Source organism: Phycomyces blakesleeanus, assembly GCF_001638985.1.
Source record: "Phycomyces blakesleeanus NRRL 1555(-) unplaced genomic scaffold PHYBLscaffold_13, whole genome shotgun sequence".
Lineage (NCBI taxonomy): Eukaryota > Fungi > Mucoromycota > Mucoromycetes > Mucorales > Phycomycetaceae > Phycomyces > Phycomyces blakesleeanus.
In genome coordinates this window covers 103,740-121,700 of record NW_017265146.1, presented here as the reverse complement: position 1 = coordinate 121,700, position 17,961 = coordinate 103,740, and the positions used below count along the sequence as shown (strand labels likewise).

Below are 17,961 nucleotides of genomic sequence, written 5' to 3'. Positions count from 1 at the left end.
AATAAAGTTCAAAAAGACATAAAATCTATGTTTAATATACTTTATATATTATTGATGGTATTGAAATATGCATAAGGCAGCTCTAATAAAATTAACCTCTTTACTGTAGATATAATTCATAAATACACTCAAAAAGAGCACGGAAAAGCTCAATAACAACAGAGAACACTTATACTTCTTTATAAATCTTCTGACATTAATCTGACAAATTAATGGGGGTACTCAGCCAGATTGATCGATCAAATTCTTGTGTGAATTTTGGCCAATGGTATCAATTTGTAGTTGAGGACACCAAAAGACAAAAATACAAAATTCGTACAAAATTCATGGATTTTTATAGCATTTATAGAATAATCTTTGCACATTCTGATTTCTTCTTTGGACCTGTAGGCATCTAGACTCTCGAAGAAATCAAGTGCTCTTTCCCTTTACTCAACATCTGGCAATACATTGTCAACCTTGTGTATGTATTTATTGGCTTTAAGTGTTTGTTTAAGCTCCTTCGCGGCAGTCATCTGCTCCAACTTTATATTAACTTCCTTTTTGATTACTTCTAAAATATCTTTAATAAGTTCGTCTGCAATTGCTGATAAAGACTCTACCAGTGTTTTTTTTCACGATAAATTCCCTGATTTTATGCGATTTCTTCAAGGCATCAATTGCTTGTTGCTTTGTACTATATTTTGGCATGTAAGATGGAGAGAAAGAAGTATTATATAACTGTTGGCAATAAATTCTATGATTTATTAAGGAGAAAGATAAAAACAGTATCGTATTGCATATAAAAAGTAAGGATTAGGTTAATCAGAGAGCCGTACGTTTTTCGATCAAAATTTGATCGAAATTTGATCTTTCAAAAAGACGATCAAATTTTTATCGTCGCTATTACAATTATAGTCCAATAATATGGCGTTCTGAATTCAAAATTTGATCGATCAATCTGGCTGAGTACCCCCAATGTATATTTTCACTATAAATTTCTAATAATATCCAAATAATTTATGAAAAAAGTGGACAAATAATTGCCACAATCATACCCTAGTCCTAAGTCGATGAAATAATTCCAGCGGCGAAAATAAACGACTGCTAATTTTGGCAAGAAGAAGTTCAACTCTATTAACAAGCTATCTATTATCTCTTAGGATTAGGATTATTATTCTTCATTCGCCGGAGACTCTGGCTGTGTTACCATCAATTCTTTATTGAGACGAAAATTTTAAATAAAAGCTTGCTATTGCTATAATACTATTCTTTATCATCTTTTCTTTCGCTCCTGGTATTCAACCGCTCGACTTTATCGAAGATCCAAGTTGACAAATGATATCCACGACACTTTACAAGCTCTCCTCACCCGCATGGAAGCTTTGGAAGCACGCTCTGCTGCTCCTCCTGTGGCCCTTGACGGTTCTCCTGCTGATGACGACGACACAATGCTACCTACCGACCATATTGTCGAACGACCTATCGCATCTGAGCTCACTCCTTTCCCCGAACTTATTAAAGCCATTCCCAGGATGGAGCGCGACTTCTTCCGGCAACCCTTGGACGAAGCCTCTCGCCGCCGATTCCTCCTTAACTGCCCACGAAATGTACTTCGTCAGTACCAAGCCCCTGTTCTCAACTACAGTGGCGTGGGAACTCACACCAAACGTACTGATGCCCAACTCGCTGATATTCAGTTCCGCCTATCTGGTCTCACCCGTCACATCGACCTGTTCGCACATGATGTGCTTGTGGAAGGATCTATCCAGGTTACACAGGCGTTGGGTTTTGCCAACACTATGCATGAATTACTATCAGACCTTGCCTCTGTTGTCACCCAGATGCGTAGTGATAATATCTGCCGAGATGCCAATCTGCCTATCTCACCAATTGTCACCAACTCTGCCTTGGAGCCCAAACCACTTCTCGACTCTCAACGAATTGTGAAACAAGCTAAGCTCCAGCGTGCTTTGCACGACGCCGCACGGCCTTCCCGAACGAGAAAGGGAAAATGCACCGGCCAATCAAACCGGACCAACAAACCCACTCAATCTGTCCCGACTTCTGCTACCCCAGTCCCATCTTACCAGCGATCTTCCCATCCCCACGACGCGAAGAAGGTTTTTCACAGTCGCCCACAGCTGTCCAAGTCTCAGACAACCAATACACCACATTAGGTGGGCGCCTTCAACTATTTCGCAACGCATGGACCAAACTCACAAACGAACACTGGGTTCGACGCACCGTCGAACAAGGGTACGACATCCCTTTCACTCGTCTGCCATCCATCTCCTCGTCCGGACCGTTGACGAACCACAGCCGGATGGACAGCAATGTGATCGAACAGGAGAGCATGTCCCTTCTGTGCAAGAAAGCCATCGAGGAAGTACACGAACCAGGGTTTCGTTCGCGCATCTTCACAATTCCGAAGAAGACAGGCGACCTCCGGCCTGTCCTCAACCTACGACCACTCAATCAGTACATCCCGAAACAATCGTTCAAGATGGAATCCATCAAGCACGTCTGCCAGTTGATCCAGCGTGGCGACTACCTCACCAGCGTCGACCTGCAAGACGCTTTTCTGCACATCCTGATCGCCAAGTCCTCTCGCAAGTATCTTCAGTTCTCCTGGAAAGGTCACATTTACCAGTTCCGCGTTTTGCCGTTTGGCCTGTCCTTGTCCCCATTGGTATTTACGAAGATGATTCGCCCAGTACTTCGTTGGGCACGGCGACAGGGGATTCGTCTGTCGGCTTACCTCGACGACTTGATCGTGATTGCCCGATCCCCAGCACTGTCCCTGCAGCACACACAGCGAGTAGTGGACAAATTACAGTCACTAGGTTTCTTGATCAAAGCGACCAAATCTCATCTAACTCCCTCGGCCTCCATAGAACACCTAGGATTTGTGATCAACAGCAAGAATATGACACTAATCATCCCTCGCTCCAAGTTGAGAAATATCCGGAGAGAAGCATCTCGCCTTCTCCACAACCCAACAATCACCTTAAGACAGCTTTCCTCGTTCATCAGCAAGGCCCAGACAACCACTTTTGCAGTCCTTCCCGCGCGCCTGAAAACCCGGCAACTGATATCCATACGCAACCAAGCCTTGTACCGCGGATTGCAATGGACCAGTCTGATACATCTCTCTTCCATGGCTCGGCAGGAACTTCAGTAGTGGATCGACCAGCTGAAGGCATGGAATGGACACTCGTTCCTCCCAGAAGTACCTCAAGTCGAAGTATACACCGACGCCTCGGAGACCGGTTGGGGCATCGTGTACGACAACACCGTCCTGTCTGGCACATGGACCACAGACCAACAGACCGAGCACATCAACTACCTCGAATTGCTGACCATTGCCTTTGCCACCAAGCTTCCACCCCTTCAAGGGAAAGCCCTTCGCATCTACTGCGACAACATGACCACGATTGCCTATGTCAATCATTTTGGAGGAACCCGGTCTGCCAAACTCATGAATCTGGCCACGGACATGTGGAAGCAATGCCTTGTCACTGGCACCCGTGTCCGCCTGGCGTACATTCCCTCGCCCTTGAACCCTGCCGACCCTCCCTCTCGCAGCTTGATTCAGCAGCTAGAGTGGAGTATTTGTCCAGCGTTCTTTCGGCACTTGGACTCACTGTGGGGCCCCCACCACATCGACTGCTTCGCATCGAGCCTGAACACCCAGCTTCCGACGTACATGACATGAAAATGGGATCCGCAAGCATTTGCGATGGACGCACTTTCTGTACCTTGGACAACCTGGCCTCGCCTATATCTTTGTCCGCCGTGGAACCTACTTCTCCACATACTGCAAAAACTACAGCGCGAGAAGGTTCCCGCTACGTTGATAACGCCCAACTGGTCGAGCGACCTCTGGTATCCTCTCCTCCAGCTGTCGTCCCGCCTGCCAATCCCCATCCCTCGTCACCTGGTCCTTCCCGCACCAGGCTGCGCCTGCCACGTTCTCCTGAAGAACCCACACTGAAACATGATCGCGTGGGACATAAATTGCGGAGGTTAGAAGACCAAGGATTCGATGACAATGCCAACACCATCATCCTCAACCGCGATCGCAACCACTCCCGACGATCCTATAACCGTATTCAACGCTCTTACATCGACTGGACACACCACCACGACGTCGACCCTTTCATTCCTAATCCCGTTCATATAGTCAACTATCTGGCCTATGGCGCTACCCATTTGAAATGGAAAGCATCCACTTGTCAAGCCTACTGCTCCGCCATTCTTGATTTGTACTCGGATAAAGATTCTATTGTCAAAGACTCTACCTACATTGAATTCTTTTCCGCACTCAACGAACAGAACCTACTGTCTTTCCACCGTCCAACATATGATATTGCCCCGGTCATTCAGTTCATTCATAACCTTGGTCCTAATGACACAATTAATGCGATAGATCTCACACTTAAGTTGTGCTGGCTTCTTGCCATTTGTGGGTTTCTGCGTCCCACCGATTTGGAATGAGTCGATGACCGCCGTACATCAAGAGACAATGGTATCCTTCGCTTGGTCATTGTCGCCCCCAAAGAAAAACGTTCGGGTAGACGCATCGAAAGGGTTGTCGCCATTCAACCTCATGAGGACCCCTTACTTTGCCCCATCGCCACCTATCTAGCCTACAAGTCCAACATCGCCTTCTCGGTCTGCGTTCGGCCTCACCCTGTCCTCTCTCAGGTGACTTTGCAACGATTAGTACGTGACGTCCGTAATTATGATAGACCCATTGGATAAGAACGGACATCCAAGCATATTCAATTTCTCATGGAGAAGATCCCTCGTCCTTCTGGTGCCCTCCTCCCCAAGGCCCGGACTCTCGGACCTACTCTGGCTTTGGCTTCTGGTGCTTCGGTTGAAGACATTCTTGTACACGGCTCATGGGATTCCTCCGCCGTTTTTGACACATTTTACCGCTTGTCACGACAGACTGTTAGCAATTTCTCTACCATGACTTTGACTTCTTCTAGCGGTTATCTGGACACACAGCCAGAGTCTCTGGCGAATGAAGAATAATGGTATTGTTGGCCGAGGCCGAAGGCCTATACCTATTATTCGAAGAGACAGAGACTCTGGCTGTGCCCTCCCTTCCCTTCCCTTCCTTATTATAATATATACCACTCGCGAATAGATGATAAAGAATAGTATTATAGCAATAGCAAGCTTTTATTTAAAATTTTCGTCTCAATAAAGAATTGATGGTAACTCAGCCAGAGTCTCTGTCTCTTCGAATAATAGGTATAGGCCTTCGGCCTTCGGCCTCGGCCAACAATACCAATCCTAAATTTCAATCCGAAAGCCTTTTCCTTCGGATTAAATCTACACATTTTAATTCTATTCAAATTCTTCTCAGCCAATCATTTCATTATTTAAACACCCGCTTTCCGAATCCTAATCCTAAGAGATAATGAAACCCCCTATTGAATGGCTTTTTGGGGGTTTTTTTTTTCAAATTAACTGTAGACAGATGAAGCATGATATGATTGGCTAGATTAAAATCTTTCTTATTCAAATCTTATTTTTGAATTTACATCTGCCTACCGCTTATATATATATATATTTCTAACGTGTTTTTGTGTATTCAAATGCACATTTTTGTAGAGCCCTGAGCTGATGAGTGAGTACCCTAAAAGGTTTGACAGTTTTTTAAGACTGTAATTTATGTAAGAATAGGTTGAAGTTTAAAATGAAAAAAAAAATGATAGAAAAAAAGTGAAGGATAAATTAAAACGTTACATATACTAGCCAATGTTCTATAATTGCAGCTATTACTGGCCAGTATATTTATGAGTATCTTTCCAGCTTGCAAAGAATGTTTTGAATAGACTCTTTCCAGATCCATCCAATGCAGTCATGATCAAACTACGATCTGCATCAGTGCACATGTCCAAGATCTCATACAGGCTCGGAGTTAGTATAGCCTTGATCTGAGGTCTTGCAATGCTCATGGTAGAGTTTGACTGGATAGTAAAGTATTCCATCAATACATATGGAACATATCTTGGCATCGAGCGCCATAACGCCAGTGATACAGAACTATTGGATTTCTGGTTCGATGGGTTCTTTTGAGGTATGAGGGAAAGTAAACGTGCAAATTTTTCCGCAGAAGAATCATCTAAAGGAGCGAATTTTGCAAACAAAGCAATTGTTTTTCCATGTGCGACAAGTGATTCTGATGCGTCTGTACCGTTTTTCTTGTCGATCGACTTTCTCTTCTTTGTGATCAATGAAAGATGGGTAGATTTGAAGCAGTGTAAGAGGGATTGTATGATACCCAAAAATGTAGGCATAACATCAATTAATGAATCACGGTGGTTACGGAGAATGTTTGCAAGCACATCGCAGCAATTGTCGAAAAGTGCAGACACAATATCCTTGTTGAGTTGGTCACCAAATCTTTCGGGAGCATTTGGACTGGCAATTTGGAGTAGGCAAGATAAGATAAGCGACATGTCAAAACTTGAGAACGAGTATTCCTAATAATAGACCGATATTCATGAGATTTTATTTGTATTATAAAGCATTAAACTATCAGCAAAACTTACATTATCATAGGTTACATTGATAAGAAGTAATATCGTTTGAGACAAAAGCTCCAACGATCGTGTCTTTCCAACAATCAGCGACTGTTTGAGAACGAATTTAGGAATCCATTTCTTTAGGTTATTTTTTTGTGCTATTAAAAAGATACAGAAAAAAATGAGCCGAGATAATACTTATTTAATAAACTTGCAATTACCATCAGTACTATTCAACACAACAAGCTTCAGTAATGACAAGAATACTTGATGGCTGTGTAATCGATCAATATCATCCTTCTGGGCTGTCTCCTCTTCACTTTCTTCAATAAAGCTTTTGATAAGAATTTCATATTCTTCCTTAGAAAGTGTTTGAATCCATGCAGAGAAAGTAGCCGATAAGGAGTCGATTGATGCTTGATCTCCTAATATGATGTTAGATATATTGCAGTATATAATATATTAACTTACCTGATTTAGAAACCATAGAATACACAAACCAAATAACTGCAATGACACGTTTGGTGGTATGTACTTGCTGGTAACGCGACAAGGTCATACAAAATGCGGCGATAAATGCGGTAGTCATATTCAACACTTCCGTTTTCAATTCAGCGCTTAATAAAGTAGACGGACGAAGAGATGCTTGCATGAATTGAATAAAGGGAGAAGAGAGAGTCACAAGCTTCTTTGATAATTGAGCAGTATCGACCACTAAATAAATGATACTAGTTAGTTCCAGCAAAAACTGGCTTGTAATCTATACGTATATATTACCAGATTCTGCAGCAGATCCAATATTATGAACATAATCCTGTAGCAAATGGGCCAGTACAAGGACATGGTTTGCTTTTATAAATTCAGTAGTAAAATCCATAATAATTTTGTTCTGCTCATTTTCATCTTCAATTATTCTGACCAATTCTAACATTTCTGACACTTCTTCTTTTGCTTTGTCGAGTGATTCAATCACATAACAGCCAACAGAGGCAATGGTCTTTGAAGCATATACAGTATCATTAATATCCAAAGAACTATGCCTGTTGAAAAAAAAAAGAATTAGCTTCTCCACGTAATAGATGTATATGGTTCCTACATTTTGTTATGAACCAGGGAGCTGACACGAGTACGAATGTAACTGTTGAGGGTTTCAATTATACTGGTCATCCAGATGCTTGCGCCGATTGTGCGGGTCTTATCATGTTTTTTCAGAGGCTCTACACTAAGTTTTAATATCTGTTCCACATAGTCAGATGCAGAGGCATCTTGTGACTTTTTTCCAGTATGAGAGAGCATCAGACTTTTTTTAAAAAAAAAAAGTAAAATAAAATAAGTTTCTTGGGTTGAAACATTTGTATTGATTATTTATACCTCAACACGTCTCGGTTAACATCAGAGGTTAGCTTCTTTAAAGAAGACAGTTGCTTCATAACGCTCAAGTCATTGTTGGTAGGAAGTTCGTTGATAGAATGAACAAACCAGTTGAGAAATTTGGGATCAAGAACCTGTAAAAAGGGTAAAGAAAATAAATATTTTATACAAAGAGTTCCTAAGCCCATAACACAAATGTAATTTATAGAAAGAGAAAGAGAAAAATTACCAAGAAAGGTTTGACTGTATGCGTACTGATGAGTCTTGCTTGAAGATTTCGACACACAAGGGATGCTTTGATGCGGGATCCTGAATCGGCAGATTTGTTGGAAATAACCCAGGCATCAGCGTAAAATGACAATGCCATAGCCTGTCTACGATAAGCTTTATCATAGTATTCCATAGGAAAAAGGGAGAAGAGCTTCATAAACATAGCAATTTGATCAACACATTTTGTACTAGCATCATTGATTTCTTCATCCATTGCATCCAAAGGTTCCAAAGTATCTCGTAATCTGGAAATATCTTCAGCCGATAAATTGAGAGGGTTTTCGAAACCAAGCTTTAAATCAATTATTGAGCGAGCCAACAGTTTTGTTGACGGATTAGAGCTTTGCTCCAAAATATCGGCACGGAAAAGCTCGATAAGTCCCTTTACCAAAGTTTTAATAGTGTGATCTATAATACAATATATAAAAGTCAATAAAACCTTTTATACAAAATTATATTTCGTTGCTTATTGGTCTCTTACCTTTCAAGCATCTAGCTTCGTAGAAGTTGGCAGACCGTAGCAGGGTTTTATTGAGTACTTGGAAAGTGAGAACATTAGGATTGTAATTTTCCGAGTTTGGAGTATGAACCAAAGATAGTAGTGTAATCGAGGAGATCTTTTCAGCATGCTCGTTACTAACAAAGCGACTATACACCAAAAAAATTAGATCAAGTAATATATATATTGTCTTACTTACCACACAACGTCAAACCATTCATCTGTGATCAACTTCCAACAAGCAAGATTAACCTTCTGGCTGCTATCTAAGTGAACAAGAGTCCCATCCCAAGAGACTTCCTCCTCATGTTTTGTATCAACTATAGCATCTAGAGCGGTGTTTACTAACTCGGAAGTTTGTCTAGCAGGGGTATTCTCACTAACAAGGGATGCAAAGTAAGCATGTTGAAGCAATGCATCAACCTAAATTAAATTAAATCAATAAAGTTATTTAAATGCCAATATCAATATATATTGTAATTTACTTACACTGGTAACTACTGAAATTCTTGCACTCTGTGTCTTTCTCTTAAAATTGCTCTTAAAAACCTCTTTAAGAACCGTTGCCAGCCACTCGCGCTGATCTTCCTCCAAGTGTTTCCAATAAACATCAAACAATGTGTTGGTCAAAGAGAAATGTATCTGAATAGCAGGTAGAGCTGTGCATTCGATATCAGTTTTTGACTCCATCCACTGCTCTAAACTTGGTTGGATAAATTGTTCGAAAAGGTCTTTTGACGCCTTTACAAAGCTTCGACGTTGATGCTGACTAAGGCGAAGTGCGCCAACATATTCAACAAGATAAACGATGATGAAACGAGCAACTGGTTTTCTATTTGCCTTTTGTGCCTGAGAACGCTTGTGTTTCTTCGGTGCAGGAGTTTGGGATACTTGCTTTGCAGCAGTGTAAAGTTCGGTGGCGAAACGTTCGAAGATTGCAAGAGCCTGAGCTGCGGGCATATGCTTATTGACAGTCATCGCAAACCTAAAAGACATATAGACTTAATATCATATTGTAAACATGTGTGTGTAAACATACACTTCCAAGAATTCCCTTGAGAACAATGGTTTGGCTAAAATTGTGTAGGCGTCTTCAAAATCAATGGCGTCAAGTGCGACAAGAAAATCGTTGACAAAAATATCAATTTGTCTTGATGCAGAGTAAACTTGCAATACCGATTTGGTGAATGTCAAGCATGACTTCTCGGCTTCTTTGACAGGCTATTTAAGTGCATAGTTAGATTTATGAGTAAATACAACGAAAATTTCTTTTGGTAATTACGTTTAAGAGTCCAGGCCAGAAAGAAGTAATACGTGACTCAATAAAGGAGAGATCAATTTGTAGTAAAGTGTCTGCCACATCGAATATAAGGCCTTGATCATACTCTACTCAAATATTAGAATTCTTCACAATCAAATTATTATACCTTGTAATAAAATGCTTACTCTTTAGATCACTCATATAAGTAACCATATCATCTCCGATCACGTTTAGGACAGTCTGCTCAGATTTAGTAATATCATCGTTACGAGCACTATAGACATTCAGTTGAAGAAGCTGCTTCAACAATCCACCGAGCGACTTTAGATAAAACTTCGGGGAGCCTCCTCTTGCCTTGTTTAGAATAGACAATGCTTCAATAAAAAATCCAAACTCTACTGTACGCTCTATTTCCTGCATAGTTGATGAAATTTGCATCTCGCGTTTTGTACGGAATCCAACCACAAAGCTAGAAAATAAAGTAGGAAGGACATCCAATGCTTTTTTTTAAAGAAAAAAACATAGATATAAGTAAAAGCATGTTAATAAAACAAATTATATTATTATTTTTACAGTTATTTATTATACATGTATGAATCCACTTACCATCAATTAAAACTTCTTTATCCTTTGATTGTGTTACCATACTTGTCAATTCATCAAATGTACTTTTTACATAAGGTATTTGTTTAAGTGAGTTTGTGTTTTGGACGTTGGCAAATGCGTCTTTCAAAAGGGAGACATATTCTGAAATATTGTCGGGATGGAACATGGCATTTGTAAGAACATCGGTTATCCTTTGGGAGACACCGATGTATGTCTGGCCATCTTCTAGTGTAAGAACACGACGTCTAATCGCCAAGAGTGATCTAAAGGATCCTCCTATAATTGAAGTATAAATCTAATAATAAAAAACAAGCCATTCTTAATTTTAGTATTCTAATAACCTCTCTTCATTGTATCCCCAGGTTCTTAGGTCTGCCTTTGCGTGTACCTTTCTCGGGTTTCCTGCTTGGATTATTTGACTATCATAACGTTCTAAAATGTTCTCGGAAAGTCGTGCAAGATTTTCCATTGATTTAGCTTCGGTTAGACTTCCTTTTTTAGTGAGGTCAATTTGAATGGACAGGCCAGTTGCAATCTGATCCACAATGATTGCCATGTGTTCAAATGTAGGACGATATGAATATGTAAATGAGTTCGAGAACAAGAGTTGCACACAATGGTTTAGTTCTGTAAGCATCTCTGTTCGTTTCTTCACATCGTCTTTTAGTTTAGTGTACAAATACTCCAAAACTCTGCTTATTGCAAGGACGAGATATGCACGAATGACAGGTGGGGTTCTTTTGCGATCCAGCTTTACTCTCGCGTCATAGTGTTCCATAAGTTTGTTAAGTAGCTGCCAATAAGCTATATTCAGTAGTGGAGACTCATTAGGGCTTCACACAGGCCAATGGAAAACATTAGTAATTAATTTTCTAAAAACTTTCTTTTGGCTTCTATTAATTTTATTAGAGTATCAAACTCACTTTTTCAAATTAGATCGGATTAACAAATTGCATAGCCACTCAAAGAGAAAATCATCCTTGTTAGGAAAAAATAGATCATCGTTAAGCCAAGCTTCGGTTGCAGCTTCAATCCTCTGCTTTGAAGAAAGTCCTGCTCCTTTTAGGGCCCTTGCGATCTTTTCGGACGACAATTCGGACATGGCCTTTAAATTACGAGATCGTCTTGAGATTTGCAAATGTCCTTTTGCCAACTTTTTTTTTCTTCTTCTGATTTTGGACATTCGCAGTCACTACTGACATTAGAAATACTCGCATGCCGTGGAGAGAGAAATGTTGTCGAGCTTATTAGAATGACATTTCAAATTCCTGTAAAAAGAATCATCACCAAAGAGCATCTTGAAGAATTTTTAAAGTCTGATGCCTACAGTACTTATATTGACTACATCTTGCGTTTGAATGAATCTGTCAAAGGCCAAAAAATTGACAAGGAGCTTCCTGCGTCTGATGTAGGGCAAATTTATTTATGCATCTGCTTACATGTTTATTAAATATGACTAACATGAGCTTGTCTGAAAATAAAGAACGTCAAAAAGATTTTGAAAATCTTAGATCAACTCGCACAATGGGTGACAGATATCCCTCCTGTCGAGAACTCAAAGTCTCGCTTCGGCAATCCTTCATTTCGAGTGTTTTACGACAAAGTTCAAGACGTAAGTTGTCCAGTGCATTTTTAGGATAATATGTATATTTATATGATCATTATACAGAGTTTGAATGACCTGATGGGCCGCTTAGTAGAAGAAGAAGCTATCAAAGAAGTTGGAAGGTACTTTTTGGACAGCTTTGGAGACCGTAAGCGGATAGATTACGGAACAGGTCATGAAGCCAATTTTATGGCATGGCTGTAAGTTTTATCATAAAATCAACCAAGCGCTTCGGGTACCATGTATCAATATTGTGTATCTTACATCTGTAGGCTGTGCTTGGAGAAACTCAGTGTACTTACAAAAGAAGACGATAAGGCTGTAGTCTTGAAGGTCTTTGTAAAGTAAGTCCTCTATAGGTGTCTACTTTTTTTTGGGTGAGAGTAACATAGCTATTGCTTTAGGTATATCGAATTGATGCGTAAATTGCAGTTTGAGTATTGGTTGGAGCCTGCTGGATCCCACGGTGTATGGGGTTTGGATGATTATCATTTCTTACCATTCTTATTTGGTTCATCTCAGTTGATCGGTAAATACTGTATTCTTGGCTAATTATACTTAATTACTGACTCTCTATACAGACCACAAGTACATTCGCCCCAAATCTATTCACGATTCTGAGATTGTTGAAGAATTTTCAAAAGATTATATGTACCTTGCATGTATTCATTTCATCAACACTGTCAAGACAACTGCCTCTCTCCGTTGGCACTCACCCATGTTGGATGATATATCTGCGTGTAAGCTATGGTCCAAAGTGAACCAAGGAATGATCAAGATGTACAAGGCAGAAGTTCTTGGAAAACTTCCAATCATGCAACATTTCATGTTTGGTAGTATTATTCACTTTGAAGGTGGTTCGATCAATGCAGAAGGTACACAAGGTGACTGTGGGCATGTTCATCATCACGCACATGAGAATTCTTCTCCTGGAATTCCTTCCGGTGATGTTTATGCTCTTGGCCAAGAACCTCCTCCGTGCTGTGGTATCCCTGTCCCGAGTGCCATTGCTGCTTCTGCGATAAGGAACAGAAATAATAATGGTCCTCGGCCTATCCCTTTCGACTAGTTTATGTACTAGTAACTTTATTTTGTGGGATAGATGGCCAATACATATTTCCATAATTGAATTTAAATTTGAAAATATAATCTTACTATAATGTCCTGTATCTAATAATTAACTTTAAAGCTTGCTTGTTGGTGGGTTAAGAATTATCTCGGGGTATGAATCAAGATGTCAAGAGAGCCAAGCACCATCTATTTTAAATATAAGTTAGGTCATATATATATAGTTAATATATATTACAACAACAAACGTAGTTACCACACTTACAATAGGTCCAGATGCGATACCGTTAACACCTATAGAGTATTATGAGATTTTTTAAAATAAGATAAATTATATATTTGCTAGTACATACGAACATCGTGAGGGCCTAATTCAACTGCCCAAAGCTTGGTAAGAGCCTGAGAGAAACATAGGTATCGTAAGTTTTACAGCCTTTGTTCACTATCCACATTTTAGGATTTACATCAATTCCAGCCTTGGCAGCTCCGGGATGTTGTTGATAAGGAACCCCTGTATAATGCAATGTGGCACTGTACATTAAGAATGGATCCCTTAGATTCTTTAAGGTATGGAAGAGCGGCCTTTGTAAGGTTAAATGTGCTTAAAAATCCACGCAAATATCAATTATGTATTCAAATCACTTTTATTCCAGTACATAGTCACCAATAAGCTCAATTTCAATCACAGTGCGGAAAACATTTTAAGACAAATTCTAGAAAGGAGTCAGAAAGTTTCCTGCAGCACCGTTAATCGAAAAGTCGATTCTACCAAACTTCTCGAGAGCTTTTTGAACAGCATTCTCAACCTATGCAGGATTGCGAACGTCCGCAGCTACTGCACTACAATACAAAAAAAGAAAGGAGGTTAATAGAGAAAAAGTAATTGAATATACTGGTGATCATGGATTGTAGTTTTTTTTTTCGGTTAGATTTATCTACTTACAAAACATGGCCACCAGTCATCTCACTTATCTCCTTGGCTGGTTTTTCTAGCTTATCCTTGCTATAACTTTATTATTAGCATGAGGTTTTATTTGGTTTTAGAAAGGGATTTCAATTAACCTTCTACTGATGATTACAGCCTTTGCGCCATGGCGAACCATAGCTTCTGTCATTCCGCGAAAGATACCACTTCCACCACCGGAACAAAGGAAAACCTTTCTTGGAAAAATATTGTGTTTGAATATTTCATTTGTATCTACGGCTTCCATGGCAGACTGATCTAGAACGACAACCTGGAAAATTGTTTTAGCCTGGTAAGAAACTTAATGTGAAATAGTGTGCGCTACGTTTTAAACTTATTGCAATTAAAATGACCAAACACGCTTAATATGTTCCCACACAGCTAGCACTATGAAAAAAATAGTAAAACTTCGAGGGTGATTTCAGAGGTGATTCTATAGACCAATTTTCGGCACCCTCTCTAATATCAGTGATGCTAGATAATGATTCGGTTTCGAAAAGGACCATTTTATGCCTAAATTAGCAATCCTTTATGGATCATACATTTATTCCATAGGTGGGCGCTCTTAAGTTTAATTAAATGCTTTCAAAGTATTGTTTGTGAGTAAACATATCAATAGCTTTTATTAATAGTTAGATTGAAATGTTGTTAAAAAACACTTGTACCAAGACGTATATAAGCTGATACCAATGACTGTTATTCAGGTTAAATTCAATTTTAGAGCGTAAAAGAAAAATATTTATTAGGTGTAGGTTACTCTTAGAATGCAAAGAATAATAATAGTCTAATGCTAATAAATACAAAATGACATGTCAACTAACGAGCATTATCTAATCGCATCTTGGTGATGTATGTTGCTGTTTGAGATAAAAGCTCATGGATACATTGGGCAAAATCCAAAGCTTGCTCCAAGGAAACTGATTTTTGAGATATGACACCATCAACAAACCAATCAATCGGACGAGTGATCTCCGCTATACGAGCTTGTATAGCAAAAAGTCGCAAATCTGTTTGTCTGGTATTGGTCCCAAAATGTGAGAGATCAAACGAAGGTGGCATATATTTACGAAGGATATTCCGAGGACAACTTCTCAAAAACTGACGCCGATTTTCTTCATCCAATGGTCGCTCAAAGAAATTTCCAGACATGCCTGGAATTGCCAACAGTAATTCAGGAGATGGGTCAAGGTCTGTAGACAGCGGTGTAACTATGGAGTTCATATTATTGGCAATATTAGATATCATGGTGCTTCGGGATCCAGTATCAGAGATGTTTATTCCTTCGTCCTCTTCTAATGCCTGAATGTTGATTATGAGCTGCTGAAGGTTGTTACTATCAAGACTATTCATAGTAAAAGTTCAAAGAATAGAAGAGATGAAAAAGTATTAAGCATTTACCTGAATTTATTGAATTTGGCTTTGAATTTGAAGAATAAGAAAGAAAGAAAAAAGAAAACAGGCTTTTGTTAAAATGTGTTTGGAGTAGAATGAGACCTGTATTATTCTATTGTTGTCCTTCGTCCTATAGAAATGTAATACAATACTATAGATCGTATGAGATTGTTGTAGCGTACCTTTCTTACCCCATATTCTCTAATACCTTGTCTAAAATGTCTTTCTTTATTATATGTATAGTATTATCTTTAATTTTGTAGATGTTTTAATATGAAAATTTAGCTCACTATCCTTCTATTATGATTAATATTGTGTATCATAAAATAAGGTTTCTACAAGTATCAACTGTAAAACTAGATCGATTTTGTACAGTGTAGTTAAAGAATGGGGGGGGGGGGGGGGGGGGGGGGGGGCAATATGAGACTTTGGGTTGCTGTTGTCTAAAAAAAAAAGTCAATTGCTACATATGTTCTTTTAAACCATGAAGTAGATTTATTATTATTAAGCCCTTAAATGGTTCCTGGGTATGGAAACAGACAATGAGCTACTTAAGGGCAAATCATTGTCAGACAACAGTAATACACTCAAATATTTATACAAATGGGTGTATTTGGATAATGTTCAATTGTTAATGATGTAAACAAATAATTCGTAAGGTAACAATACACTATGGTAAAAAGTGGGGACCTTAGAGCATCTGGAGCGGGTACATTATGATAGAATAATCAGTAGTAGCTCAACGTATGAATCTTTTTCAGCTTTTGATACCAGATATTATTACTTTATATAGCCAAACTTTCACAAATTCTCACGAATCTTTGTCTTCAACCTTTCCTACTTCTTTAACATACATACAGAGACCTGTTTAATCCTCATATCCCATTTTCACTCTTATTATTCCTTGTATTTCTTTCCGGATTTGCTCTTTTAATGACCAATTTATAAAATTCAACCAATGACCCCCTCTTATATATATATATATATATATTGCAAGCATTCTTTAAAATATTTGAATAAAAGCTATGAATTAATTACCACAGCAGTCCTGTGAATCTGTATATGGGCTTTGTCAGGAGAACTAAACCCATGCTTTGACGAAGCGTTGGTCAATACCTGTCAAATAACAGGCAGTCACCCAACTGGAAAAAAAAGAACCTTGTTCATTATTGATGCCCTTCAGCTAAAGCTATCGACCATATTTAATAAAGATGAAATGTAGTAAAATATCCTGACTCATGAGCGCATTTTCAATCGCAGCATCTCATATAGCGATACTTTTATGCCAATTTTGTCATTGAAGTGCCTTTTCTTTTTTTTTTGATGAAATAGACAAAGTATTTTGCTTGAGATGCACTCGCACGAGTCTTCTAGGTCTTTAGCGTGTTCTTGTCTCGTCATCTTACACATGTCTCATTCGGCAACGCCAATTTGTAGAGCTATCTCTAGAAGTTTGCGAAATGCTGGACAATAATGATTGAAAATTCCATCCACAAGTTAGATATCTTACTGCCAAGATATTGTCCGGTGTGGAAATACATAACACTTGCAATGAGCAAGCTATTATGGCAAATACAGCAGAAGCTTATGGATGAACCGAGAACATCGATGACCTCTCAGCAATGTCAGACTGGACTGTTTTGACAGAAATCGCCTTGTAAATAAATAAATAAATATCAACTAGGAAATTGTTAAATTATATGATTCGGTTTTCGGTTCCTTTTTCTTCCTTTCTTCATCTAAGCTCTACCCGACTCTCTTAAAGGGATCAACTCCAACTACCCTTTCTTATTCTTCTTCGTCATCATTTTCGAATGGCACAAAATGCGGCAGGTGTAGAGCACTACTATCTCATGTTGTTTTTCGCAGTAGAATATCGATAGTGCCTTGGATTTCCTTTATATAACGTATCCTTTCTGCTCATAACCTCTCACCGTCAACTTCACTTGTTGTACCAAGCACAACACGGACAGTCGTAACCGACAAAGCGAGTAGTACTATCAAGATATCCTTAGCTTTTATGAAATGACAAATTAGCTTCTTTGGTTATTATTTTTTCTTGTTTCGTGTCGTCCAGGACATTAGGTAAGTAAGATTGCTCCATTTTCAAGAACTTTCTTATGGGCTACTTTGAGCAGTCGATAAACTCTGTTTACCAAATGACTTGAGAATGTGGTCAAACTATATCTCCTGCCGAATGAAAAAGTATGTTATGATTCCATCTTTAAGCCTGTCAGTTTTTCTTCTTATAAAGGGCCATATCTGCTTTTCAATATATATATATATATATATATGTGTGTGTGTGTATGGCTCTTGTATAAGTTTATTATATCAATGCCAATGCCAATGCTAGCACTATTGGTGCCGTACAATAGCTACTTTTATATAAGCATATAT

General features: G+C 39.0%; 7 protein-coding genes across 7 annotated transcripts; 3 read left to right on the top strand and 4 right to left on the bottom strand.

The window, feature by feature from the left end:
- Positions 1–1,355: 1,355 nt before the first annotated feature.
- On the top strand, positions 1,356–2,159 carry PHYBLDRAFT_146471 (hypothetical protein; the record flags this gene model as incomplete). The annotated part of the gene is made up of 1 exon (XM_018431655.1): positions 1,356–2,159. One exon carries the CDS (start codon positions 1,356–1,358, stop codon positions 2,157–2,159), a length of 804 nt encoding a protein of 267 aa, XP_018290308.1.
- Positions 2,160–2,187: 28 nt separating this feature from the next.
- PHYBLDRAFT_146470 (hypothetical protein) lies at positions 2,188–5,025 on the top strand (the record flags this gene model as incomplete). The annotated part of the gene is made up of 3 exons (XM_018431654.1): positions 2,188–4,447; positions 4,481–4,707; positions 4,783–5,025. The coding sequence occupies 3 exons, from the start codon at positions 2,188–2,190 to the stop codon at positions 5,023–5,025; spliced, it is 2,730 nt and encodes a 909-aa protein (XP_018290307.1).
- Positions 5,026–5,628: 603 nt separating this feature from the next.
- On the bottom strand, positions 5,629–11,636 carry PHYBLDRAFT_187326 (hypothetical protein; the record flags this gene model as incomplete). Its single annotated transcript, XM_018439366.1, has 17 exons — positions 5,629–6,485; positions 6,555–6,685; positions 6,749–6,952; positions 6,999–7,241; positions 7,305–7,567; positions 7,624–7,827; positions 7,899–8,032; positions 8,128–8,576; positions 8,650–8,816; positions 8,867–9,090; positions 9,157–9,652; positions 9,707–9,888; positions 9,950–10,053; positions 10,114–10,428; positions 10,535–10,829; positions 10,923–11,367; positions 11,458–11,636. The coding sequence occupies 17 exons, from the start codon at positions 11,634–11,636 to the stop codon at positions 5,778–5,780; spliced, it is 4,743 nt and encodes a 1,580-aa protein (XP_018290306.1). The 3' UTR covers positions 5,629–5,777.
- Positions 11,637–11,786: 150 nt separating this feature from the next.
- On the top strand, positions 11,787–13,333 carry PHYBLDRAFT_177690 (hypothetical protein; the record flags this gene model as incomplete). The annotated part of the gene is made up of 6 exons (XM_018437918.1): positions 11,787–11,942; positions 12,018–12,146; positions 12,204–12,340; positions 12,413–12,484; positions 12,545–12,669; positions 12,722–13,333. The coding sequence occupies 6 exons, from the start codon at positions 11,787–11,789 to the stop codon at positions 13,207–13,209; spliced, it is 1,107 nt and encodes a 368-aa protein (XP_018290305.1). The 3' UTR covers positions 13,210–13,333.
- Positions 13,334–13,352: 19 nt separating this feature from the next.
- PHYBLDRAFT_146467 (hypothetical protein) lies at positions 13,353–13,747 on the bottom strand (the record flags this gene model as incomplete). Its single annotated transcript, XM_018431653.1, has 4 exons — positions 13,353–13,397; positions 13,474–13,502; positions 13,562–13,607; positions 13,673–13,747. The coding sequence occupies 4 exons, from the start codon at positions 13,745–13,747 to the stop codon at positions 13,353–13,355; spliced, it is 195 nt and encodes a 64-aa protein (XP_018290304.1).
- A 267-nt stretch (positions 13,748–14,014) lies between these two features.
- Positions 14,015–14,419, bottom strand: PHYBLDRAFT_146466 (hypothetical protein; the record flags this gene model as incomplete). The annotated part of the gene is made up of 3 exons (XM_018431652.1): positions 14,015–14,048; positions 14,152–14,211; positions 14,271–14,419. 3 exons carry the CDS (start codon positions 14,417–14,419, stop codon positions 14,015–14,017), a joined length of 243 nt encoding a protein of 80 aa, XP_018290303.1.
- Positions 14,420–14,988: 569 nt separating this feature from the next.
- Positions 14,989–15,522, bottom strand: PHYBLDRAFT_169403 (hypothetical protein; the record flags this gene model as incomplete). The annotated part of the gene is made up of 1 exon (XM_018436068.1): positions 14,989–15,522. One exon carries the CDS (start codon positions 15,520–15,522, stop codon positions 14,989–14,991), a length of 534 nt encoding a protein of 177 aa, XP_018290302.1.
- Between the last annotated feature and the right edge of the window lie 2,439 nt (positions 15,523–17,961).